This window comes from Sus scrofa, chromosome X (assembly GCF_000003025.6).
Source record: "Sus scrofa isolate TJ Tabasco breed Duroc chromosome X, Sscrofa11.1, whole genome shotgun sequence".
NCBI classification, from domain to species: domain Eukaryota; kingdom Metazoa; phylum Chordata; class Mammalia; order Artiodactyla; family Suidae; genus Sus; species Sus scrofa.
The window spans coordinates 9,371,578-9,398,670 of record NC_010461.5 but is presented as its reverse complement, the minus strand read 5'-3'; the positions used below and the strand labels follow the sequence as shown (position 1 = coordinate 9,398,670).

General features: G+C 43.5%; 1 protein-coding gene across 13 annotated transcripts in view; it reads right to left on the bottom strand.

Moving 5' to 3' along the window:
- Positions 1-27,093, bottom strand: part of FRMPD4 (FERM and PDZ domain containing 4) — an 826,395-nt gene that overhangs the window by 52,763 nt on the left and 746,539 nt on the right. For all 13 annotated transcript variants that reach the window (XM_021080618.1, XM_021080619.1, XM_021080630.1 and 10 more), the window contains 2 exons: positions 9,445-9,490; positions 92-196 (listed from right to left, as the gene is read on the bottom strand). In XM_021080618.1, the coding sequence (XP_020936277.1) occupies positions 92-196; positions 9,445-9,490 (151 nt within the window). The remainder of the gene's footprint in view (positions 1-91; positions 197-9,444; positions 9,491-27,093) is intronic.

The following is a 27,093-nucleotide window of genomic DNA, read 5'->3' as shown; positions in this document are numbered from 1 at the left end:
ATCATTCCAGTGGGGCGACTGCTTCCGCTTCCTGCAAAGCCCCGACCTCAGGGCCTCTCTGCAAGTCACCAGCAGGTGACTGGGAACTCACCGACACTTGGCCATTGATGATGACCTCCTCAGAGAATCGCACTTTGACTGGATTGGACTTTAACCTTGCCTTTTTCGCAGCACTGATGAATGCCGACTTGGGAGACTAGGGAGAGGAAAAAGAAAACATTTGGTCTGATTATTGGTAATATAAGGCCAATTGTGTCAGAGCGGTTTTACATCTTTTCCTCCCAGGTATTTAATAATTTTGCTAAAAAGGCCCAATTCAAGGCCAAAATACAAATTATGGAGGCAACCGAAAGCCTGTCAGGCTCATCAAGTGCTAAGTTTGATTTAGTCACCAGACCAAAACTATAAACAGCATGTCCCATGTTCTTTCTGAGCGCATTTCCAAGCATCTTTAAAGATAACTGTGAAAGTACACGAACTCTACTTTCAACACACAGCTTTGAGTACCATGTGGATGGGGGGGTGAGAGCCAACTTTCATGTGGCGTTTATGACAATTAGCTCATTAATTATCCATTTTATGATGCAAAGGAACTTATTTACGAAACAGAAATGGACTCGCGGGCACAGAAAACAAACTCATGGTTACCAAAGGGGAGGGAGAATTAGGAGTTTAGGGTTAACATATACACATTACTATATATAAAATAGATGAGCAACAAGAACCTACGGTACAGCACAGGGACCTCTGCTCAATATTTTGTAATAACCTATAAGGGAAAGGGATCTGAAAAAGACCGACCTACCTACCTATAGCTGAGTCACTTTGCTGTACACCCGAAACTAACAGAGGTTGTTAATCATCTATACTTCAACAAAAAAGCACAGGTATACTTTAAAAAGTATCCCATTACGTTCCTTCAAACAATTATCTATTTTAACAAGGTGGGAAAGAGTCACTGATGGCTCTGAAATAATTCCTAATCCCCTTGTTGTTCACATGAAGGGCATACAGGCGCATGAGCAGGCCAGCATACGCATACACACACACACACACACACACACACACACACACACTCTCTACGTGGCTGAAATGTGAAATGTAAGTTTCAGCCTCCTGTTGGTAACCTGTGATCCTACGCTCTTACTGGGCAGGGAAGAGAGGAGACCTCCACTTAGAACTGAAAGTCAGGAGTTCTCGTCGTGGCTCAGTGGTTAACAAATCTGACTAGGAACCGTGAGGTTGCGGGTTCGAGCCTTGACCTCACTCAGTGGGTTAAGTATCCGGCGTTGCCGTGAGCTGTGGCATAGGTCGCAGACACAGCTCGGATCTGGCGTTGCTGTGGCTCTGGTGTAGGCTGGCAGTTGAAGAAGCTCTGATTAGATCCCTAGCCTGGGAACCTCCATATGCTGCAGGTGTGGCCCTAAAAAGAAAGAAAAAAAAAAAAGAACTGAAAGTCAACTTCATGTTCTGCCTCATCTTTTGGAACGTTTGTACTGTCTTTCATTGGAAAGAGGGCAGAGGGATTCAGTTTGTCTCCCTCAGAAATGGAAAAGTGCAGCGAGAAAACCTGCTTGGAGGGGGCTGTGATCTTGGTAAACTGACTTCATCTGAAAAGCAGCGTCCCTGCACAATTTTAACAAAGCCTGAGGGGAAGGCATCATAGCTGTCAACCAGGTTGCAGGCACCATCTGTTTATTTTGAAAAAGAACTGCCTTCTCTAGTGAACCAAATACAGAGGTAAGTATTTTGCTTCAATCATAAAATTGCTATTTTATAGATCAAAATGGTCAAATACTGGAACTTGCACATGGTTCCAGCTAACATTTGCATACTATACAGTTCTAAGAGATTGAAGCCATTGTGTAAATAATTCTAGTAATCGACTCTAGAGTCAACACAGAGACTCAACCTCCTGTGTATATTGAATGCATTAATCTCAAAAGCCAATTAAGAGGTTCATACTTTTGTTCAAGTAAAATGAAGGAAAAAAAAAGGATTCCCGTCTTTGTCAAATACAAGTATACAAAAGATCAATAAAACACAATGTGATGGAATGGATAAATAAAATGTAGTCTGTTCATGCAGTGAGATATTATTTCGCTACAAAAGGGATACATTCCTGATACAAGCTACAGTATGGATGGACCTCAAAAATATTACGTTAAGTGAAAGAAACCAGACACAAAAGGCTGTGTGTGATTTGATTACACTAAATGAAATGTCCAGAATAGGAAAACCCACAGAGACAGCAAGCAGATGAGTGGGTGCTAGCGGTTGGGGGAGGGGAGTGGGGAGTGACTGTTGGATGGGTAAGGGGTTTCCTTTTGATGTGATGAAAAAGTTCTGGAACTTAGCAGCGGCAACGGTTGCACAAGATTGTGAGTGTACTTAACGCCACAGGATTGAACACTTAAAAATAGTTAAAATGGCAGATTTATGTTATATGGACTTTCCTATAATAAAACAAAATCACTGTTGGAAAAACATGATAAAACATGGAGGTGCGTATTCCTGGCTCGAGTTCTCCCTTAATGTTGAAAAAATCCTTCTGTGATTTCAAAAGCTCCCCTCCGCACCTGACCCACCTTGTGGATGGATGGTTTGGCTTCCAGAGTTTCAATTCCTTCATTTACGCAAGATGTTTTAAGAGAAGGGCTGCCCTTTAAAAGCAAAACAAAACACCCCCCACCCAATCCACATGGCTGCTCCTCAACAGGAGCTCTTTGTACAGGTTCAATGTGACTTTTAAAAGTCCGACTGCAGAGCCAAAGTGATGCAACAGTGGCGTTCTCTTCGGTATCGGCATCACTGTAATTATAGGCCAAGCTTAGTCACGACGGATGAACAAATCATACCGTAGTGAGTTCATTTGCCTTTGATTCGCCATTTTTTAGCTGAAGGGAAAACATTATTCTCCCATAATGATTTTAAGCAGGGGATATTTACATTGGCACAAGGCGTTTAGCGCAAGTGAAGCGGCTGTAATAAAGCTACCCAGAACAGGCGCTGCTAATTAGATGAGATATTTGAGCAGAAACACCCTACTTCCCCAGCATTGTTGGGGAATGAAATATTTCACACATGTTCACTGTGCCAGATCCTGAGGTTTATTCCTCTGTGCATGCGAATTTTTAAATGGAGTATTTAACTGTATTTTTCTGAAATGTTCTGCATAATTCCTTGCCTTAATGAAGAGTATATTTAACCGAATTTTGGTTTTTTATGCATCTCATTTGGTGTATAATTTTAGAATGTGGTGATGTTCCCATGGAAGAACGTAGGGTTATCAGCCCCTAACGTAAGTGGCCCCATAGGACGGAAGTGGGCATGCTTGGGATGCTTGTCTCTTCTGTCTGTAGCTATTGCATGGTCACCTCTTACAGCCTCATTCCTGTCCCTAGATAAACCTGGCCATCTAGGAAAACCAGAAAGGAAACTAGAGAGCCAGGGGTAGTTAAGTAATGTTTTATACATATTTTGAAGTCAACAGCCTTGGGGTCAAAGTAACAATTTTGTGGTTGTTCTGGATTTGTGACTATTTCATAGAATGGACACATATTTTAAAAATCACCTTTGTCTTTTTAGGGCCTCACCCACAGCATACAGAGGTTCCCAGGCTAAGGGTCCAATTGGAGCTGTAACTGCTGGCCTATGCCACAGCCACAGCAAAGCAGGATCCAAGCCGCATCTGCGACCTACACCACAGCTCACGGCTGGACCTTAACTCACTGAGCGAGGCCAGGGATTGAACCTGCATCCTCATGGATGCTAGTCAGGTTCATTAACCAGTGAGCCATGATGGGAACTCCTAAAAATTACTTTTGATAATAAAGACATGAGCTCTTCAAGTCTGAAAGTTACTGAATGAGAATCCATAAAGTAATGGCTCTTTCTATTGGCTTGAATTACTTCTGGTACATGGAGTATGTAAATTAGTCACAACTGCAGTTTTGACTCCACCTCTCTTTGTGGCTCAAAAAATACACAGTGCACACCACCCCAAAACTCGATGAATTAATTCTTGGCAACCTGCAGACCAGTAGGTGCTGATCACAAGGACTTCATATCCTGTGGTGGAAGTGACAAGTCATTATGATTTAGAATAATCAGATTTTCCTGCTGTGATGTAATTTTAAGATGCAAAGGCCTCTAATCAACCCTTGCGCCTCTTCTCAAATTGGCTATTGCTAAGGTGGCCGTGACAGAGGGCTGACATGCTCCTGATGCTTTGAGATGTTCTTAAAAGTAATGAGAACGTAGCTTGAAAAAAATTACATAAATAAGATACATTTCTGCAACTGCAGTGTACAGTCTTGAACTTGCCATCCCCGGAGCTCCCAGGAAGCAGGGGGAGGTGAGCAGGGAAGGGAGACAGGGAGGGTAAGGAAGCCAACGAAGCAGTCCATGTTGAGTCAGGCACCACTGTGAGCAACTGGCGTCTAACCCTGCTGGGACCTCTGGGAAATGAGGCAGGCTGCATGCCTCAGAGCTGTACTGACTGACCAGAGAGGGAGCTGGGGTGTTTATCCACCAGCCCCCGGCCATCAGTGATGAATTGGCTGCCCTTCTGGGAGTGATAATTCCTAACGAGGTGCCCCCTTCTGGCCTGCTCCCTGAGCATGCTCCTGCAGCCAGAAATAGCCCACAGGTAAAGAAAAGAAACACTGGTGCTCTCAGGTGGAAATTGGGCTGGCAAGCTCGGCATGTCACATGCCAGCGCCTGTTCTGGGTTCTGATAGCATCTACTACACTGATGCTTCCATGAGGAGGTGTGTAGCTTCCTCTGTGGAACACAGTGGAAGGTGGACAGGAAGGGAGGGGCAGGCAAGCAGGTCTCGGCTCCTTGGCCTCGAAGAAACCTGAGGGAGGGTGAATTGCGGTACCTCAGGGACGTCAGAACGGAGAGAGACTGAGCCCAAGTCCCACTGAATTGGGGTTGTGTGAGGGGAACTTCTAGAGACCCTCCCTTCCTCCTCTCTTTATTTCTTTGTCTTTTTAGGGCCACACCCGCGCATATGGAGGTTCCCAGGCTAGGGGTCAAATCAGAGCCATAGCTGCTGGGCTACACCACAGCCACAGCAATACAAGATCTGAGCCGTGTCTGTGACCTACACCACAGCTCATGGCAACGCCGGATCCTTAACCACTGAGCAAGGCCAGGGATCGGATCTGCATCCTCATGGATGCTCGTCAGATTTGTTTCCATTGAGCCACAACAGGAACTCCTAGAGACTCTTTAAATAGTCTGTCTTAGGTAAGGTTGGACCGAGACATTCTAGACTTGGAAACTATGGAAAGGAAAGAAGGAAGTAGCTGGCCCAGAAAGATCTGTAATTTAAAAAATGGTAACAGTGCAAGGAAAGCAGATGGCTCATCAGAACAAAACAGATAAACTCAATGAGTAGCCCCGAAATTCTTCCTCTAAAATTCCATCCTGAGGAAATGCTACTAGAAATAGATAAAGAATGAGCACTTCCCTTCGTGGCTCAGGGGTTAGTGAACCCGACTAGGATCCATGAGGATGTGGGTTTGATCCCTGGCCTCCCTCAGTGGGTTAAGGATCTGGTGTGGCCGTGAGCTGTGGTGTCGGTTGCAGATGCGGCTCAGATCCTCTGTGGCTGTGACTGGGGTGTAGGGCAAAAGCTGAAGCTCTGATCCACCCCTAGCCTGAGAACCTCCATACACCACGGGTGTGGCCCTAAAATGCGCGTGTGCGCACACACACACACACACACACACACACACACAAAGAATGAAAGGCTTAATGATGGGGGTTGGTTCAGTGTAATGTTTTAGAGTCATGTATATAATGTTTATATAGAATCCTTGATGACATAGGAAAATGCTTGATGTACTAAGTAAAAGGAGCAGAATAAAAGTGTCCATTTTATGGTCTCAATTACTGACAAGGCATTAGAACAAAAAGACTGGAAGGAGATCGGCCAAAATGCTAACCCTAGTTGTCTTCTGGGAAAAGCACTGCCAACCTGCATTGTTCTGCTTCTGTATTTCCTTCTGCACTTCACTGATTTTTTGCCAAGAAATAAAGTGAAAATGGTGGAGAGAGCCCTCCATAATACTTTAAGTAAGAAGACAAAAACCTGGTAAGAGCTACTTCTTAGTGAAGAATCTGGGGACTCCTAAGGCTTTCCTCCCAGGTCGCCTCTCACTGGAGAATGATTTCGATGGCTGGGTTGTATTGGCACAAGGTTTAAACACTGGCCTTCTGCTTTGACTGGATCTTACTATACAGAGATAATATGACACAAAAAATGCTGCCCTGCAAGTTGCAAAGAAATTAAAAGGTTAGCTTTTATTGTCTGTAATAAAAGTAGAATGTATGGCCTTTCTCTTGGTCTGGTGGGCCCTCTGTTTCTGTTCACCAGTTCTGGTGGCCAAGAGAAATGGTTAGCAAATAAGTAAAACCTAAGGAAAAAAAATTTAAAAGCCACCGGCTTGTAAGAAAATGCAAACGCAAAAATTGAAGCAAAACTTCAGTCTCTCTTCCCATTTGCGTTCCTCTCTCCATTTATTGCATCTATTTAAGTAACTGTGGGGTTTCAACTCCTATAATTCAGAGGAGGAAAGGGTGGCTATGGACTGGATTAATGACGGGAGACTTTAGGTAGGACACTGGTTCCCCAGTGGGGGGGATTCTGGTCCCCAGGGACACGTGGCAAGGTCTGGAGACATTTTTGGTTGTCACCACTCAGGGAGAGGATGCTACTGGCCTCTAGGGTGGAGGTCAGAGATGCTGGTCCATATTCTTCTGTGCAGAATGGCCCCTGACAACAGAGAATTCCCCAGCCCCAAGGTCAACAGGGCTGATGTTAGGAAACTCTGAGGCAGCATTTAGAATTTGTGCTGAGACTAGAAAGGTGAGAAGGACCTGGCGAGGCCAAGGACGGGGTGAGCGGAGTGCGTGATGGGCATTGCAGGAAGGAGGGCTGGTCCAGGCAAAATCAAAGATGAGAATTCATCTACGGTGACTGGCCAGGAGAGAGTGACTCTGAAGAACAGAGGTGCAACTGCTAGCCGTAAGGACAAGCAACACTCTTGAATGCTGTGGCTAAATGTTGACTTGTGATATAATGTAACAACAGGAGCCAGCTGAACTTCTGGAGAATTCCAGATTTTTCATCGAAAGTAAGTTCCATGATTCACAGGTGGAAATGGCTGTTCATATGAATAACAAGTCATGTAGACTCAAATGGCCAAAAGAGCAAGCAAAGCCGCAAGACAGAATCTTAAAGCGACATGGGATCCAAGCCACATCTGCGACCTACCCTAAAGCTCATGGCAACGCCAGATCCTTAACCCACTGAGCAAGGCCAGGGATTGAGCCCACAACCTCATGGTTCCTAGTCAGATTCATTTAACCACTGAGCGACGATGGGAACTCCCATAATCTTTAACTTAAATGCAAAACTCTTCGCAGTTTCCCGCACTGCAAAAACAACCTGGTTTGGAGTAAAATGGTTCTGATCTTGCATTGCTATGAGGTTATAAAGTGGAGACAGAGAATTCAGGAAAGACAACGTACACTTGAAGTTCCACCAGGACTTTGTAGCTGGTCAATCACTTGTTTATTATAGACACTTATATTGGCTTGACAAGAATGTACTGGCCCAGTGCAGAGAAATGAAGAAGTGTGGATAGATTTAAAGCAGGTGTGAGGGACAACGGGGTTAACTGAAACAGTCTAAAAACAGATGAGCTAGACTTTATATGGGGGGAATTGAGGAGTCAGGAAGTGGTGGAGTAGATAGAGAAGCCCTGTTTTAGTGTTGGGAACTCAAATCTTGGTTCTCTTACATTCTGCTAGTCTCCTTAGATTTCAAATCCAAACGTGTCTGTAACTCTCAAGGAGTTGGGACTAAAAGTAACAAATCAATGTTAAACTGGACTTTTTTTTTTTTTTTCATGCTTTTTAGGGCCGTACTCACAGCACATGGAGGTTCCCAGGTTAGGGGTTGAATCGGAGCTGTAGCCACTGGCCTACACCACAGCCACAGAAACACAGGATCTGAGCTGTGTCTGCGACCTACACCACAGCTCATGACAAGGCCGGATCCTTAACCCAAGGAGCAAGGCCGGGGGTCGAACCCGCAACCTCATGGTTCCTGGTCAGATTCATTTCCACTGTGCCACGAAGGGAGTTCTGTGACTTTTAATATATGTAGTAATGTCCCTGAATGGCATAACTAGCTGTCTTGGTTAGTTCAATTTGTGATCTTATAACAATCTTGAATTTTTTTTTTTTTTCCCTGCCTAAAATGCCTAGCCCATGGTGGTTAGAAGGAAAATTCAGGGACAGGAGATGTGAAGAGTTTGGTCAGAAGAAGGAGACTGGCAAATGCCAGAGCCCCTTTTTTCTTTCTTTTTAGGGTTGCACTGTAGCATATGGAAGTTCCCAGGCTAAGGGTTGAATAGGCCTACGCCACAGCCACAGCCACACTGGATCCAAGCCGCATCTGCGACCTTTCCCACAGCTCATGGCAATGCTGGACCTTTAACCCACTGAATGAGGCCAGGGATTGAACCCACATCCTCATGGAGACGATGCTGGGTTCTTAAGCCACTGAGCTACAACGGGAACTCCTAGAGCCTTTTAATTGATGTAGAAATCTCTATGGGGAAGAAAAGAGAAGCATAAGCAGGTTGAAAACTCTGCAGCTCCATGTGAAGGCCACACAAGAGCCTGAGAGTGAACACTTGGGGAAAAACCTGCAGGAAATGGGCCTCAGTATTTTTTAGTTCTCTGACAATGTATGAAATTCACAAGCAACTGCAAATCTACAGAAACAAATAGTAAATTAGTGGTTGCCTGTGACTGGGTCATTATAAACGGGAAGGAGGAATCCTACTGGGGAGACGGAAGGGTTCTCCAAATGGATGGGGGGGGGACTATGGTGAACCCCAGTAAATTTTATAAAGATTACTAAACTGTGCACGGGCGAATTTTATAAAATGTGAATGACACCACAATACATTTTTTTTTTTTAAATCATGGGAACTGAAGGCAGAGCAATTTTAATCACTCTCCACCCTCCTGACCCAGGCGGCTGAATCAAATTCTGATGGCCACGCTACCTCTGAAACCCATCTCTAAAGCAGGTTTCATTGAAACCTGTTTAACCTGGGATTCTTAAGCTGGCAACTTGAGAATCACCAGAAAATTCCTCAGTTTTGTGTTATTTCCAGCTGTGAGAGGCACATAGGACTGAGTATTTGTTTTTCAAGATATTTAGGAAACGCACGACTTTCTTCTCCAACGCATGGGCTGCAGCGTGGAGTGCAAAATACCAATAATCCAGATTTGGGGACTGGTTCTGTGAAGGCATGCTCTTATTCTCTGCTGTTATGCATCAGGCTGGAGTGGGAGGAGGAGTCTGGAAGCCTGAGATGACAGAGTGGCATTTTTACTCACGGGACACTTACAGGGTAAGGCTGGATGACCGTGAGGAGTATCGATTCTTTGCAGCTTCTGTAAGAGAGAAAAACAAACATATGACATGCACGGGGCCTGGACTCCAATGGTGACAGTATTCTTTTGAAACAAGATGTGTGATGGGTGGGTGACTATTCCTTGGGCTTCCAGGACAGGGAAGCAAAAAGCTCCGAAGTGGGCTTTCAGACCCCAGAGAAAATCAGACTCGAATGTTCACCCGCTGTAACAAACAGCCCAGTGGAACGCTCCTTATTGGGTTTATGTTGGGTGGTACCATCTGCAACGCCAAACAGCAGGGCTCTAGAATAAAACTGGCCGAAGAAAGGTCAGATTTTAGCAGGATCAATGCACTCTCTCTCAATATTGATCCTCGCCATCCGACTTCCCTTTAGCCGCTTAAAAATATCTGCGTACTTTTCTGGAAGGGGATAGATTTTAAAAAAAATGTATCTATCAATTCACTGACCATCATTCAAGGTTGTTCTATCTATCAATTCATTTCTGTCATTCATTGAACAGGCAACACCATTATCTTCTGAGGGTCAGCATCCCCAAAGAAAAAGGCGACTGCAGGCTTCTTACGTAAACACAGCATCGCAGCAAATGCGACACGCCAGACCCCGTGGCTCTCAAAGGCCGAGCTGTAACAATGCCTGTGACCTTGGGCGGATGAACGTTTCAGACGGGTGTCCCCGGGGAATATCACTCACCGGAGGGAACACTTTGTAGCTAAAAGCAGAACAATGTAATATAATGGTTTATTTAATTTCTCCCAAGTAACCCAAACCTTTCAAAGAACTCAAATCCTTGGGGGGAAATCATATTATGGGCTATAATAGTTTTTTGGCCTTCCTTCCTCTGTTCCTTTCTTTTTTTATCCTGAGTAGGAGAAAGGTCCGTTGCCATTTTTGTGGAGGAGGATCTGACTTTTTCTACTTCGGGAGGTAATTAATTACCTGCTTTCGGGATTTCCCACCCAAAGGACTAAAGCAAAGGGGATGTGTCTTAGGGCAGCTTCCCCGGAGAAGCCGGGACAAAAGTCATTTCTAGGATGAAGCCCCTTACTGGAAACCCATTGCCAGGGCTGGACCACGGTCTAGGCATCACAGCATTTAGGATGATGGTGACAGTAGCCTGTTTGTGCCCACCAGTTGCCAAGGGTTGGTGGAAAGCCCCAGGAACTGGAATGGCCCCCAGGGTTCCCATTAGACGGAGTAATAGAGCAACAGTGTGATCAAATGAGAATTCAGAGGCTAAGATGATGGGGGGTGCCTGGCTGTAGACCTGTGTAGCAGTCTGGCACCCTCTAGGCAAACTTCAGTGTCAGGAGCGCTATGACCCAGCTGTCCCATGCTGGTTTATATCACAAAGAAATTCTGCTACTAGCCTTTAAGGGAGTGTGGATGAGGGTGTTCGCTGCAGTGCAATCTATGGACGTGAAGCACTGGAAGCAAGGTGGGCGTCCATTGCCAGGAGGGTGGGCACGTGACTGTGTGGACGGCGTGCCAGGGAATGGTGTGGCAGAGGTGGTGTGGGCCTGTTTGTCCTGCCTGGCCTGCTCTAGCTGGGTTAGCCCCCAGAGCCCTCTGTAGCAGGCAATGGCCCCGGACCTCATTCCTGACGCATAGCTGGTTGCACCTGAGCGTTGGAATGAGCCCAGTGGCTGTCCCCTGTCCAGAATCAGAACTAAGAGATGCAGACGAAGAGAGCTGGGGGCCAGGTGAGATGCGTGACTTGTCCTTCCTGAATAAGAGTAAAGGTTACAGATGCCAGTGTCCCCTGAGCAGGCCTGGTCCCCACCATTCCTGGGGGCTAGCTGTTCACTGTTCAAGTAGAAATAAAACAACTGATGTGAAATACCTCTGTATGATACCTATCATCAGTTCTGGGAATGGGCTTTATTTGTTTTCTCTCATCTATAAGTACTTAATTATCACCTGCCAGACGAAAAGAATTCACTCCATAGTGCTTTGGGTCTCTTAGGATTCCAATCCCAGAAAAAAAAAAAAAAAAGGTTCGAGGCCATATGTGTTCATATGTTACAGGATGCTACAATAACTGAGGCAGTCCCAGCTGAGGCCTCATGCCAATCACTTCCGCACACCAAAACAGGCTGCTGTAAGACTTTCACAGGAAGTACTAAAAACCAGGGTTAGGGACTCAACCCCTTATTCATCTCAGAGCCTCACTCATGATTTAAGTTTTTTACAAAAAAGGTAACAGGGAGAGGCCAGTAGAAGCAGCACATGCCCAAAGAGCAGAGGCTACATTTGTAAAATTACCACCCTTCCACAAAGGCAGGTCCCAAGTGTGCAATTCCTGTGGAAGAGCCAGGAGAAATGGTGCCCTGGGGTCACTGAATTAAAGGCATCTTGCTCAGCGAAGCTTCTTCTAAGGGCAAGAGGGCCTTAGCCGAAAACTGTAGAAAGTAAGGAACATTGGACACAGCCAGCCATTGGGTACTCTCTGACTCAAAGGAGCTACAGTTGGAGCAATCCAATTGAGAGATCTTCTAAAAATGTACAAAAGTGCCCCAAGGCAGAGACTCAACCCTCATCATCTTCCACGGACAGAGGAAACCAATGCCAGATAACACTGATGCGAATCAAGTGAGAACTTTCCTGCTCCTCACCTCACTGTTCTGGTCTCATTTCAATGTGGAAGGAGCCAAAGCTACAGAACAATGTTGGCAAATGCTCCTTAGCTCACTTTGGCCTTCACAGGACAGAAATAGGGGCAAGGGAGAAGTTTTGTGGGGTTGGCGGTTTGACTATTACGTGACAAGAGAACATTTTAATTACAGATTACAAGTTGTGATTACAAGTATACAAGTGATTGGAGAATTTTTCTGAACCTGCTCAACACATTTACGGAGGCTACATGAGATTTCATTGAGGGCTAAGGAAGACCTGGAGAGCTGTCATGAAGGACAAGGGGCTGGGGTGGGGCGGGGGGAATAACAGTTGCTCTGTGATTTCACCCTCTCAGATCTACTTGCTACCCTGACCCCAATTTCTATTTACTTAAACTGACTTGAATAGATCAGATTACTTGAGTCCAAACAAGTCTTGCCTAAGACAGTGGGTGCTTAGACCTGAAGAGGAAACCAAAAAGTAAATGCAAGAATGAGGGGTAAGAGGTGACAGGTGGAAGGGTGGGCAGGAGAATGGATGGGTCCACAAAGTGTGGAAAAAATGCTAGTTTTTCCTAGAACAATGCTCATTGGTACCATATTCATCTGTTCATTTCAGGAAAGAGAAGCAAATATTCATAGCTCTTGTGCAGTGTGTTAGGAGCAGACAAGTCCCTGGAGAAGGACTCGTAATTCATTCTACATGCTAACAAAATAAGCATAGACACTGCATTAGCTTCCTATGGCTGCTGTAATAAATTACCACAACTTAGTGGCTTAAAACAACCCAATTTTGTTATCTTACAAGGCTGGAGGTCAAGAGTCTGAAATGAGCTAGGCTAAAATCAAAGTGTCAGTAGGGCTGCATTCATTCTGGAACATTTTCCAGCTTTGGAAGCTTCCTGGACTCCTTGATTCATGGCCCCTTGCTTCAAAACTGGCAATGTAGCAAATTTCTCCCTGACACTCCTGTCTCCCTCTTTCACCTATAAAGGCCTTATGATTACTTTGGACCCACCTGGATAATCCAGGAAAATTGTCCCTTTCTGAACTGAATCACATCTGCAGTCATAAGCTCTGGGGATTAGGATGTGGTTATCTTTAGGGGACCTTTATTCTGCCCTACCATAGATGCTAGCTTTGTTAGTTATCTAGTGCTGCATAACAAATTACCATAAATTTAGTGGCTGAAAACAACACACATTATTACCTCACAGTTTCTATGAGTCAGACATATGAGTATGACTTAACTTGGTCATCTTTTTCAAGGTTTCTGATGCGATTTCAATCAACATGGAGCCCAGGGCTGAGGTCTCATCTGAAAGTTCAATTGGGAAGAATCCACTTCTAAGCATACTTCTATGGTTTGGGGTAAGATTAAATTCCTTTGGGGATGTTGTGCCAAGGGCCTCAGTTCCTTGCTGGCAACTGGTTAGAGATCACCCTCAGTTCCTTGTCATATGAGCCTGCCCCCCATGGCAATTTGCTTCATCAAAGCAACAAAGGAGAGCATCTCATTTGGTAAGATATAAGGTATAATCTTATGTTATGTAACTGAGGAAGTGACATCCCATCACCTTTGCCATATTCTACAGGTGAGAAGGAAGTCATAGGTCTCAGCCAGAGTAAAAAAGAGGGAAATAAGCGAAGTTATGAACATCAGGAGGCAAGGATCACTGGGGGCCATCTTAGATTCGCCTACTACATCAACAAAGAAAGATTCATAAGCAAGTAACCTGTAAGTATCTCAAAAGTAGTGCCCACCCATGACTTCACCTTACAGAGAAGTTTTTTTCTGTCAAGAATGTCAGGAAGAATTATTGCTCAGCTTACCTTGTTACTTTGAAAATGGGAACCTTTTTCAAAATATGCCTATTATAATTCTTTGTGTCTATAGTAATTCTTTGTAAATTGCCTGAAACATAGCCTATATTGACTTTAATTTTACTACCTAATGAATAAATGAAGTGATTGAAATAAAATATTCTAATATGTTACTTATGATTAGGACTAGGGATGTGTTTCTTCTGTTTACTCTCATCTCTAATTATTTAATTATAACCTGCCAGACAAGAAAAGTTAACTCCATAATGTTTTGGATCCCTTAGAATTCCCAAGTCTAAGATCCTGGGGTGGGGGAAAGATGTAAGCCACATAAAAATAGCCTTAACAGAAAGATAAGAATTGAGAATGAGGAGTTCCTGTCGTGGCGCAGTGGTTAACGAATCCGACTAGGAACCATGAGGTTGCGGGTTCGGTCCCTGCCTTGCTCAGTGGGTTAACGATCCGGCGTTGCCGTGAGCTGTGGTGTAGGTTGCAGATGCGGTTCGGATCCCGCGTTGCTGTGGCTCTGGCGTAGGCTGGTGGCTACAGTTCCGATTGGACCCCTAGCCTGGGAACCTCCATATGCCACGGGAGCGGCCCAAGAAATAGCAAAAAGACAAAAAAAAAAAAAAAAAAAAAAAAAGAATTGAGAATGAAAGATTCCACACTGAAGTAATAACTTCTTTTTATGAAGGTCTAAAACAGCTAGAGACTTTTTAAAAAATCCAGTTAGAAGCACATTTAGAGAAGTATTATCTTATAATAAATGCCAAGTGAACTTTCTAATTTGATGACTAATTTGAAATTACAGTGCAAATATTTTTTTAAAAGGTTGAATTTGTTAAAAACATCATTCTAATCCCTGTATTATAATGCTGACCTCTAGAAGATAATACAGTCTAACCTACCCTCAACCACTCCTATCAAATTTACCTTCCATTCTTCTCTCTTTATTCCTTTAACAAAGGTCTTCTGTTATCCTTTTTCAATGGAAAGTTGCTTGAAACACATTTGGGACACTCAGCATCAGTGGTTGCAGGTCATGCTTTGATATCATAGCCCATTTTCAAATTTCACTGGAATGGGACTCTGCTGCAGCAAGCAAAGTGAGGTGAGCAGAATCTCAGATTCTAATGAGGCTTTTGGTATTAACATCCCTTTCAGTGATGAAGCTACAGTTGGTGTTTGCTTTCTCTTAGACCAGGATAGCTTGGTACCTTTCTTTTCTTGTCTTTTTGTCTTTTTAGGGCCACACCCATAACATATGGAGGTTCCCAGGTCAGGGGGCCAACAGAGCTGTAGCTGCTGGCCTACACCACAGTCACAGCAATGCAAGATCCAAGCCTCGTCTGCTCATGGCAACACCGGATCCTTAACCCCCTGAGCAAGGTCAGGGATGGAACACATGTCCTCATGGATGCTAGTCAGGTTCCTTAACCACTAAGCCACAATGGGAACTCCAGTACCTTTCTTTAAATGACTTGCCCACTTCATATTTACACAGACTTAATACTGCAATATGTAATCATATTGGCATATGCCATCATATATTTCCCTTCTAGACCAACTAAATAAGATTCCCTTGACTAACTCAGAGATCAACACAGATTTGCAGAGTTGTGAAGAACAATGAGATTTCCTCATAGGTTAGGAAAATAGAACAAAACAAAGCAAAACCGAAAAGATACAAAAATACACTTTAGGTCAAAATTCAAGAGTCTTGCTTTTGTAAAAGCCCAGACAAGTTAACCATACAATTTTAAACTTCAAAAGTGGAAATAAGGAATCAATTTATGAAGCCTGAAAGGTTAGGCTTTTAAAAGGCAAAATAAAGAGGCAATTTAGAGCTATATATAAAAGAATTTTATAAACTGTAAAATGACATTTGAACGTAACTCAAAAGACGGATGTGCGGTATTTTTATTTGGAAGGAAAGGTGGTGAGGCACAGTGAAAGGGCCTTTGAACTCTCACTTCTAAGGTAAACACATGCACACATAAGAGTCTTTCTTCTTCCTGAATTTCAGAGTTCCTAAAAGAGATTAGAAAAATATTCTTTTTCTAATCTTAGAAGCTAGGGCATCTTAGCCCTTAAACTCTCTGCTGGTGGACAGCTGCTGTTCATGGAAATAAGAATGGATTAAGAGCATTTCTCCAAGAGCCTTTCTGCAGTCCTAGGGTGTTATGAAGCCACTGGGACACCTTCCTTCTACTTTCTCTTCCTTACCTGAACCTGGAGATGTGAAAAGAGCGCTGAGATTTTTGTGATCTGATGACCAGCCATAACATAAAGTCAGCCTAGTGAATTGCTGCCAAAGTTGAGGAAATAATGTCCCTCCTTCTTAGAAAAGTCACCATAGGACAATTTGAAAGGGGGGTTTAATGCTTCATCCAGTTGACCTCTCCAACGTTCTGAACAGAGATTGTAATTATCCACTGTATCCATTCCTAACAGGTACTGAATACATTAGCTGGGGAGAATGGAAATAGCTAGCGAGCGACCAAGCATTCAAACAAGGTCAACATATTAAGGCTAAGTGTGATCTGTCATGGACTTTATGAAATGTTTATACTCTCCGCATTGTAGCTAAATTCTGCCCTTACTTTGATAATGGCAAAGAAGAGGAACAGGATTATTTGTCATTTCTCAGTTAGCTTCAGGGAATGCTGAGAAAAGAAATAGCCATAATGAAGCCACCACAGTCATCAGGGCAACAAAGGAAGAGGAGATGGCTCAAAGGGTTCACCTGTCCAGGAGCACTGGCTTGGTTTCTACCAATTCTACAGCCAAGGTCTCTCCCACCACCATTTTCCCCCTGGATGAGGGGTGATGCTACTGAGCCAAGAAGACTACCAGTTTGGTGGCCAAAGGGAAAAGGAAGAGAATTTAAGGAAAGATTCTTAAGCAATATGCTAAAGAGTTCACTCTAAACAACTGTAGGATTCTACCATTCATCTCTTCCCATCTGTGGTACAGAGGCTCCAAAAACCAGATCTCAATGGACCACACCTTTTGCTACTCTCACCTTTCTGTAGTCCCTTCCCCATGAATCTGGACTAGTTCTATGACATACCTTTGACGAATAGGATGTTATGGAAGGGACAGTGCATGACTTCCAGGCCTTGGTTTGAAGAATCCTAGAATCCTTCAGTGTCCAAGTGGGTATCTTGGAATGCTCACTCTGTGAGAAGCCAGCTACCATGTTAAGTCCCATAACCCTGTGATCAACATGTGGTGGGGAAGCTAGCCCTGTGGAGAAGGAGTGTGGGGAGAGGGAGGTTGGCCTGGCCAGCTGCAGTAGTGTCAACTGTCCAAGTCCAAGCAACAACAGAAGTATGAAAAAGGCACCTTGGATCTACAGTCCAAATAAGTCTTTATATGGCTCCAGCTCCAGCTGTCCTTTAACTGCAGCCACAGGAGTGAGAGCAGCAAGAACCACATGAATGAGTCCAGTCAATCCACGGTATCATGAGAGAAGACACAATCGATTTTACTAAGCCATGACATTTGTTTAGTGGCAATAGAATACGAACATCATCTGTCTATAAAGAGCTTGAAAACAATGTTTTTTAAAAACTGACAATCAAAGGATACCAATGCTTTAGAAATTGAGCATCTCTCTCTTTATCAAGGAAGGGAGAGCATTCAATCTAATGACTCTCCAGGACACCACATGGAGACCCACACATGAAAAAAATATGCCATACAAACACACATGGAAGTTCGGAGGACGACTCACTAAGTGCTGGAAGTGGGGCTAGCACAACTGTAACATTAACTACAGACTTCTGGAGACTGGGGTGGAGGGGAATAGAACTATAAACTTAGGGGACAGGAAAATCTTGATCAGAGTCTTGGACTAAAAATGCTTCACTGCAAAGAAGAATTTTAAGGGCACAACTGACAGTGCCTTGTGGGGTATGTGTTTGAACTTTGCAGAGAAAGGATTAAGGCACATTGTAATTTTTGGCTTAGAATCAAACAGCTTACATACAACCAATGACTAGAATATAAACCCAGGGAAAGACTAGAATTCTTTGAAAAGTCTAATTCACATTTTCCTGAATGCATTTAAGGCTTAGATTGTGCTTTTCTTTGTGAAGAATATTAGGTTGTTAGGTTAAAATCCATATAAATGATGCAGTGATTATCAAAATTAACATTTTAATGAAACTGTCTCACTTCTGGCCCTTTATGTTATTATATTTTTTACACCTTTGCAGTAAAATTTCAAGTGAGGGGCTCTGAATTTGGAAGCTGCTGTGCAAGAGTTTTATTTGTGTATGGTATTGGTGTGGGTTTGACCTAAATTTTTTGTCCATTTAATTCATTTTTTGCTGAATGAATATTGTCTTTGTCCTTTGAACTACTTATCTTTTTTTTTTTTTTTGTCTTTTTGCCTTTTCTAGGGCCACTCCCGTGGCATATGGAGGTTCCCAGGCTAGGGGTCTAATCGGAGCTGTAGCTGCCAGCCTATGCCACAGCCACAGCAATGCCAGATCCGAGCCACGTCTGCGACCTACACCACAGCTCACGGCAACACTGGATCCTTAACCCACTGAGTGGGGCCAGGGATTGAACCCGCAACCTCATGGTTCCTAGTCGGATTCATTAACCACTGAGCCACGACGGGAACTCCTGAACTACTTATCTTTAACTAATGGATGAAACTGGTAGGTAAATTTAAGATTTATAAAGGCAGAAGGATCTCTTGAGATAAAAATTAAATTATTTTATATACCTGTAGAATACTGAATAGCTCTTGCCTCGTTCATTCTTTCCCTAAATATTGACTGAGTGCCTAGCAGGTGAGAGGCATTTGGGATACAGCAGTGATTCTCAATGGGGAATGATTCTGCCCTGTAGGGGGCACTGGGCAATGTCTGGAGACATTTATGATTGTCACAATGAAGGTGGGAGCTACTGGCATCTAGTGGGTAGCAGCCAAGGATGCTGCTAAACATCCTACAATGCACAGGGCAGCCCCATAAACAAAGAATTTTCAGCCCAAAATGTCAGTAGCACTGAGACGGAGAAGCCCTGGGCTACATCAGATGTATTATCCCCCTGCTTCACCTCCCCCTCCACCCCCCCATCCCAACTCCCCAGGATAACCATTGGCCTGGCTTCTAACACCACAGAATAGTTTGACCTCCATTGGGAACATAATATTAATATAATCCCATAGTGTAAACTATTTATTTTTCTTTCTTCTATCACTCACTGTTGTGTTTGAGATACATCCAGGTTGTCATATGCCACTGCATGAATGTCCCACAATTTCCTTATCCATTTTACCTTTGATGGACATCTGGGGGCTTTTCAATTGGAGGCTGTCAAGAATAGCATTGCTGTTAACAGTCTTATAAATGCCTTTTGGTGACTGTGTATATGCACGATTGTTTGGTATGTTCCCAGGAGTGGAATGGCTGCGTCATAGCATATGCACATGTTCAGGCCAAGACCCTGTTGTCTTTAGCTACATCATTCCTTCCAGAGCTCATGAAATTTTTATCTCTTGAATTCTATTAGTTCTAATAGTCTTCCTTTACTTTATTCTTTTACTCTTCTGAGCATCTGAACGAACTCCTCTATTCTGCTAGCTACTGGAATAAGAAGCTGCTCATCGGATACCTGCTGTCATGTAAACACATGTTCTCGAGGACATGAGGAGAAAGTGCTCTTATGACTGAAAGGCATCATGTTGAATAAGTAATCGATTTATGTCTTACAAAGGAGGGTTGGGAGAAGAATGTCTTAAAGTTACCCAAGAAGTAGTTAAAGCTTTGTCAGCTGAGTGAAGGGTGCAAGAAAGTGCGAGAATGTAACATTCAACACACCCACGCTAACTAGTACAAACTCTATCAAAACTACTGGGAGCCCCAAAGTCCTCATCAGCAATTGGTAGCAGCTCACCATGATGAGCAGGGAAAGGAGAGGGTTAATCTACATTCTCTCATTCATTTCTGGCTGCTTCAACCTACTTCTGGTATGAGAGCATATTTCCACTTTCTTTTTGTCTGTCTATATCTTCAAGGATGTGTTATTTAAAGAGTTAAATATCAAAACAAATTTCCAAGAGCATTCTAGTTGGCTCAAAACATGCAAGGAACTCTCTAAACCTGTGGCTATTTAAATTCACTAAATAAAATAATATTAAGTTAAAAGCTAATTCCTCTGCTGCACTCAATAGCTGCAAGTAGTTAGATTCTCGTATTCCATCACTGCAAAATGATTTGTTGGACGATGCTGTCCTAGGTGCTGATTGAGAGATTATTTACCCAAGAAATACAAAAGAAGATCCTCCTCCAAAATTTTAGCATGATGCCTATTGAACTGTAAAGGAGAAGGGCAGTTTGGCCATCTGGATCTGACGGCTAGAAGGCACACAGAGATAGAAACAGTGTTCAGGGGCAAACTATGATATTTAGAATGAATACACAATGAGGTCCTGCTGTACAGCAAGGGAACTATGTCCAGTCTCTTGGGATAGACCATGATGGAGGATAATATGAGAAAAAGAACATGTGTGTGTGTATGACTGGGTCACTATGCTGTACAGCAGAAACTGACTCAACACTGTAAATCAACTACACCCTAATGAAAAATAAATTAAAAAATTAGAAAAGAGAAGGTGCTGTCATGTCCTAACTGGCTGAACCACAACATAGACCTGTGCTTTCTGATTCCAAATCCAATGTCCTTAATTGTTCAGTTGTTCTATAGAAATTCTGATGTAAGTCTAGAAGCACAGAACTCAGAGGGCACCAGAGAGGCATTTTGTCAGTCCTGGTAACACTTCTAAGTGTGATGAGCTTTATTAGTACTTAAAAGAAGCTTCTATTTCTCATATACATTTTGGGGCAAGTCACATCACCCTACTAGGCTTCACTTCCTTAACTGGAAGAGGAGGGAACTTGGGAGTATATTAATGGTTTTCAAACTATGCTCTGTGCCATCCTCCTGAGATAGGGACACATGACAGCAGGAAGAGCCCTGGAGACACCGAGGTCTTCTCAACCACAAACGCTCTGCTGTGTTATGCATTGGGGTTGTGGTTTAGGTTTCTGTTGAAGAAAGGGTTCTACTGCTAATAGCAAGAGGGAGACCAATGGCTAAACCGATTGCTACTGCTTCAGGAAATTTGAATAAGCCCTACTCTGCAATGCAAAATTCCATTCTGAATTTCCATGAAGGTGCCCAGCATTCTCTTTTTTTTTTAATGATTTTTATTTTTTCCATTATAGTTGGTTTACAGTGTTCTGTCAATTTTCTACTATACAGCAAAGTGACCCAGTCACATATAAATATAAACATTCTTTTTACACATTATCCTCTATCATGCTCCATCACAAGTACCTAGATATTGTTTCCAGGGCTATAGAACAGTATCTCAATGCTTATCCACCCCAAATACAATAGTTTGCATCTATTAAGCCCAGATTCCCAATCCGTCCCACTCCCTTCCCCTCCCCTTTGGCAACCACAAGTCTGTTCTCCAAATCCATGGATTCCTTTTCTGTGGAAAGGTTTATGTGTGCCGTATATTAGATTCCAGATATAAGTGATATCGTATGGTATTTGTCTTTCTCTTTCTGTCTGACATCAACCTTACAAATGTTTTCTTAGGTCAGTCTCCCGAAGCAACAAAATAAAAGCAAAAATAAACCAATGGGACCTAATCAAACTGACAAGCTTTTGCACAGCAAAGGAAACCATAAAAAAACCCAAAAAGACAACCTACAGAATGGGAGAAAATAGTTTCAAACGATGCAACTGACAAGAGCTTAATCTCTAAAATACCCTCTTTTAACTTAAACTTCTTTCCTTCAATGAGTAGCAAAAAGAACAAAGGTTTATTGGATTTTGTTGCTTTTCTGGTCTTTACATGCTCAGAATGACAATATCGCTTGCAATTTTATACTACAAGTGTGGAGCAATCCAGTAATAATCACAACACCCTAGGAGCTAGGTACTATTATTATCCTCATTTTACTGATATGGATAAGAGGCTCAGAAACGTTACCATGCTTGTAATAAAGTCACGTGGCTAGAAAGTAGTGGCATTTACTTACCTGACCCTGGACTTTGGGCTTGGCCAATGACTTGCTACGGCCAATGGAAGAGGTACAGAGTGACAGGTCAGAACCTACTGCTTTAGAGGCCTCATGTGTTCCAGATTGTCCACTCATGCCCTCGACTGCCATGGGCATACCATACCCAAGCCAGCCCCCTGGTCCATAGAAGATGAGAGATACGTGGAGTAGACATGAACCTAAACCGCATCTTCCAGGCAAGCCCAGCAAAAATGCATGAGAGAAATGCTTATTTCCAGACACAAAAGGACAGCTGTTGAATGATTCTACCTATATGAGAGACCCTGAATAGGTAGATTTATACAGGCAGAAAGTACACTGAGGTTATCCAGGGCTAAGAGTAGGGAAGAATGGAGAGTTTCTGCTCAATGGGTCCAGAGTTTCTGTCTGGTGTGATGAACGTTTTGGAAATGAGTGGTAGTGATGGTTACACAATACTGTGAGAGTACTGAATGCCTCTGAATTGTACACGTAGAAGTGGTCAACAAGGCAAATTGTATGTTACATCTGTTTTACCACATTCAAAAAAGAAATGCTTATTATTGTCAGCCATTGAGATCTTGTAATTACTTGTCACCAAGCAACAGCTGACTGATACAGCCCCTATCTAATAGTAAGACAGGTATTATGAAGAGAGACAAATCAGAGTTTGCTGTAACACTGAATATGAGTAAGAGAAGAGGAAAGGAGGGGTTATATCAGACTCAACATCCAGTCTGCTAAATGAAATCTCTCCAAGTTAAAAATAAACTGGGTAGTGGGCTATGGAAAGAATTGATTGTTGGGACAATTAAAAGAGATCATTTACCAGTGGCTTATGCCATTTGAGGGTCATTCCCATGGAAGGGCTGCTGTCATGGGTTATGCAAGATGACCAGAGGAATTTAGTTAGCTGAAAACACTTTGTGTTTTTGTTTTTGTTTTGTCTTTTTAAGGCTGCACCTGCAGCATATAGAAGTTCCTAGGCTAGGGGTCCAATCAGAGCTACAGCTGCCGGCCTACACTATAGCCACAGTGATAGCAACGCAGGATCCGAGCCGCATCTGCAACCTACGCCATAGCTCACAGCAACAACGGATCCTTAACCCATGAGCGAGGCCAGGGATCGAACCTGCGTTCTCATGGATACTAGTCTGGTTCATTACCACTGAGCCACGATGGGAACTCCCAGAAACACTCTGAAAATATTTTAAAAACTGGAAGCCAACACAACATGTTTAGGGTCTGAAAGACTGGAAGAAACTGGCAAGAGATAGGTAGTGTCATCTGCCAAGGTGAAGATGTTAGAAAGCGTAGTTCATATCTCGAGTCAGTTCTTGAAAAAAAAATCATATTCTTATGCAATTCAAGTCAATTTGCCTTGACAGCTCCTTTCCATTTGCCTCTCAGTTCCGCAGATATATTTATGTTTGATTCTGCTCTCTTTCAGCGCTGACTTCACCTTCTCCTCCCCGGCCCTGCAGTGCTCTTACAATATAGGGATTTAATATATTTTTAAACGATAAAATTAAACAGAGGGCCAGAAACTGTAATGGAATGCATGGCATGATCACAAGTGGGAGGTGGCACTTGAAACCTTTTTTATACATATGCTGAGGGGCATAAGATTGTTCAAAAAATAAGGTGGGAGCCAAAAGTCTCAGCAGCGAGCAATGTGGTTGCAAAATGGAAATAATAATAATAATCATAATGGTAATAAATCATAATGATATAGGCCTGTTCAGAGGATTGTTGTGAGGACAAATTATAGATGGGGGAACTGCTTTTAGTATCTTGGAGGAAAGGTGTTATGTAAATTTCAGTTCGTTTTCTTTTCATTATTTTTCCTTAAAGACTGCCAAAAAAAAAAAAAAAAAATCCTAGTGGGTGGATGAGAGCAGGGATTGAGGGAGGAAAGGGAGAGAAAATAATTTAAAGAAGCAAGTGATAAAAGAACTTCTTGGCCATTGCTTTTGCTTTAATCTTCATCCATTGAGCTGCACAGCTACCCAGGAGGTGGGGTGATGGCGAGACCCCCTCCCTCATCCCCGCACTTGCTCTTGCCCAGGAAATATCTAGATTTTATGTCCATTTTGCCAAGAGCATCCTCTCCATCTTGTTGGCATGGCTGCTGTCTTCACTTTCATCATTTTTTTAGCAGTGACCGAGAACATTCCCCCCAGGGAACTATAAATGAGAGGTCCAACGGTAGACACAGATTCTGCCTGCTCCAGGACAGCTGGCAATCCAAGGCCAGTATCTGGACCTGGTGTATTAAAGTGAGTGTTTTGGAAGGCAAGCCTGAATGGCAGCTTGCTGCAACTCACAGCAAGAGAAGTTCAATTCGGATCTTGGAATCCATGGGGATGATACCAAGAAGCTTGTGGCTTTCGGGACAACCAGGACACGAACTGTTTTTCAAATTAATTCATTCGATACTAACCTATAATGAAAAGGAATCTGAAAAAGATTCCTTTATGTATGTATAAAACTGAATCACCTGAAACTGTACACCTGAAACAAACACAACATTGTAAATTAACTACACTTCAATAAAAATGGCTTCAAAAGGTAAGAAAATTAATTCACTCAATAACCCTATTTGGGGAAAATGAAATTTTTTTTTCTTTTTACAGCTGCACCTGTGGCATATGGAAGTTCCCAGGCTAGGGATTCGAATCAGAGCTGCCAGCCTACACCCCAGCCACAGCAATGCCAGATCTGAGCCACGTCTGCAACCTACACCACAGCTCACGGCAATGCCGGATCCTTAACCCACTGAGTGAGGCCAGGGATCAAACCCCATGGACACTATGTCAGGTTCTTAACCCGCTGAGCCACAGTGGCAACCCTGGAAAAGGACTTTTTAACCAAGAAGTGGAATGCCTCCTGTTCCATTTCTCCTTGGTTTATTTGGAAGCAATTTGATCCATCTTACTGAGGTATGTTGATCATGCCACTTGCCTTCTCAAAAATATGATTATTTCCACTGCATCTCAGATTAAATTAACATTCTCATATTTTTCTCCTAATAGGAGATACCTCTGGTAGCTCTCCACTTATATTTCAGCTTTAAAGACCACGGGACTTCATTAAACAAATGTTTGACAATCCCCTACGATGCCTCAAAGAGTGTTCCAGGCTATACGGACACAGTAGTGAAGAGAATAACCCCTGCCTATCTGGGATTACCATTCTATGGAATCCCCTGGGACACAGGCTTTGCGGCAGAGGATGCCCTAGCGGCTGGGAGAGGCCTGGGTGCGCCCCTCACACCTCTGGCCATGTGTCTTCTTATCTAGAAGATGCAGAAACGGGACCAGACCTCAAATCACATACATTTCTCCTAGAGACCCAAAGCTGCTTACCATTCCAGTTAATGAATCCCTTACATTAATTAAGCTGTTTGGTTCAATACCATTCACCTAAAACTTCCTGTGACCTCTCCTTCAACAATAAATGATAACCCTGCCTCTTTATTCCGAACACTCTCCAGGAAGGGGTGAAGACTTCCCAAATGACCTCATCTGTTCCCAGGCTGACTAGTGCCCATTTCAACATCCATGGGCAGCTCTGCAGTGGCTGGGGGTGGGGGCAGTGGTGGGGAGGGAAGACTCTGCTCTTCCTTAAAGCAAAGAGGGAACAGATTGGGAAAGGAAAGAAATAGCTTCCTTGGCTACCTGGAGTCACATGGCCTGGACCGCTTTTATCAGAAGGCTATGATGCATAAGGTTTCAATACACACAGGCACGGAGGATGGTCAGAATCTATGGGGGGGCCATAGATTCTGTGTCTACTGTGTGCTAGGGTCTGTGTAAAGCACTTCATACCCAGTATTTCTCATGTACTCCTTCCAGTATATGTAAGGGGTTGGGTGTTTTTCTCATGTAGAGATGAAGATACAGAGGACCTGGAAATTAACATACTTGGAGCCCAGGTGCCAGAAGTTTAAAAAAAAAAATCCTCATTTACCAAAGCATATTTACTCCTGCTGCAGGAGGAGGGTCCTTGCTACAGACCCAGTGGCAGGTCCCATGCTGGGCAGACTGTCGTGATTGGCAGGATGAAACAAGATAAGGGATGAGTGATGCCCCAACCAACACATCTTTAGAGGTGCTGCTGCCTGCTTCTGTTGTTATTAAAACCACTATTGTTGCAATTATGATGAATTCCTGTCCCCAGGGCCCTGAAGGAGGGCATTCAAGGAGATACAGAAGAGAACCGAGCCCAGCCATGAAGTTGGCTCATTTCACTGCTGCGTCAAGAATTGCACCCCGGCCCCCTAGTCCATGAACGCTGCACGTTCTTGGAGCTTCTGTCTGAGCGCACCACCCCTGAGGCTCCCAGAATAACCCCTGTGGCAGCACAGATGATGCTCTAAATGGCTGTCAGCTGTGAGTCTGGGTAGCCTGAGAGTGTGGCGCTTGACCAAGCAGGTTTTGAAAGCAGGATCTTGACATTTGTCCAGGTCGGCAGCCTCCCAGGGTGGAATTCAGTCTCCAGGGTCTGACGATCACTCCCTCTCGGGCCTTGTCAAGTTGCGTAACGTTGACTCTTGCTTGGCCGTGCATCCTGATCAGTACGGTCCACGTGGGAGATGATAAGGGAACATTGGAAACCATCTGAGTTCAAGTCACCAGAGCTATGTCGACTCCCATTTATTATTTATCACTGACTGCGCCAGGCCTCTGGCGGGCTGCTTGACTCTCGTCCTCTCTAGTCTTTAAAATCACTCTGCAAGGTAGGTTTCATTATTTCCACTTTACATGTGAGAAAAACAGGTTCTCTTCAAAGAGGTTAAGCATCTTGTCCAAGGCCACAGAGCTCACTCAAGGTAGAGCCAGGAATCCAATGCAGGGCATTTGTGCCAATGTTCTTCCCCTCTGTCCTTGGTAAAGTCATTATCAGTAATCAGAGTGCCCATCTCCCCCAGTTTTGCCTTTCTCTGTTGGCTCATTAAGAGCTGCCAGTAAAGATACATGTTGTGTTCGTCTTTACAGGCTCCAAAGCATGTTCCCATATTGTGTTTTTAATCTCCATAATGCCACTGGCAGGTAAGTATCACTTCCTCCACTTGGTAAATGACTCAACTGTTGTGCAGTGTCTAA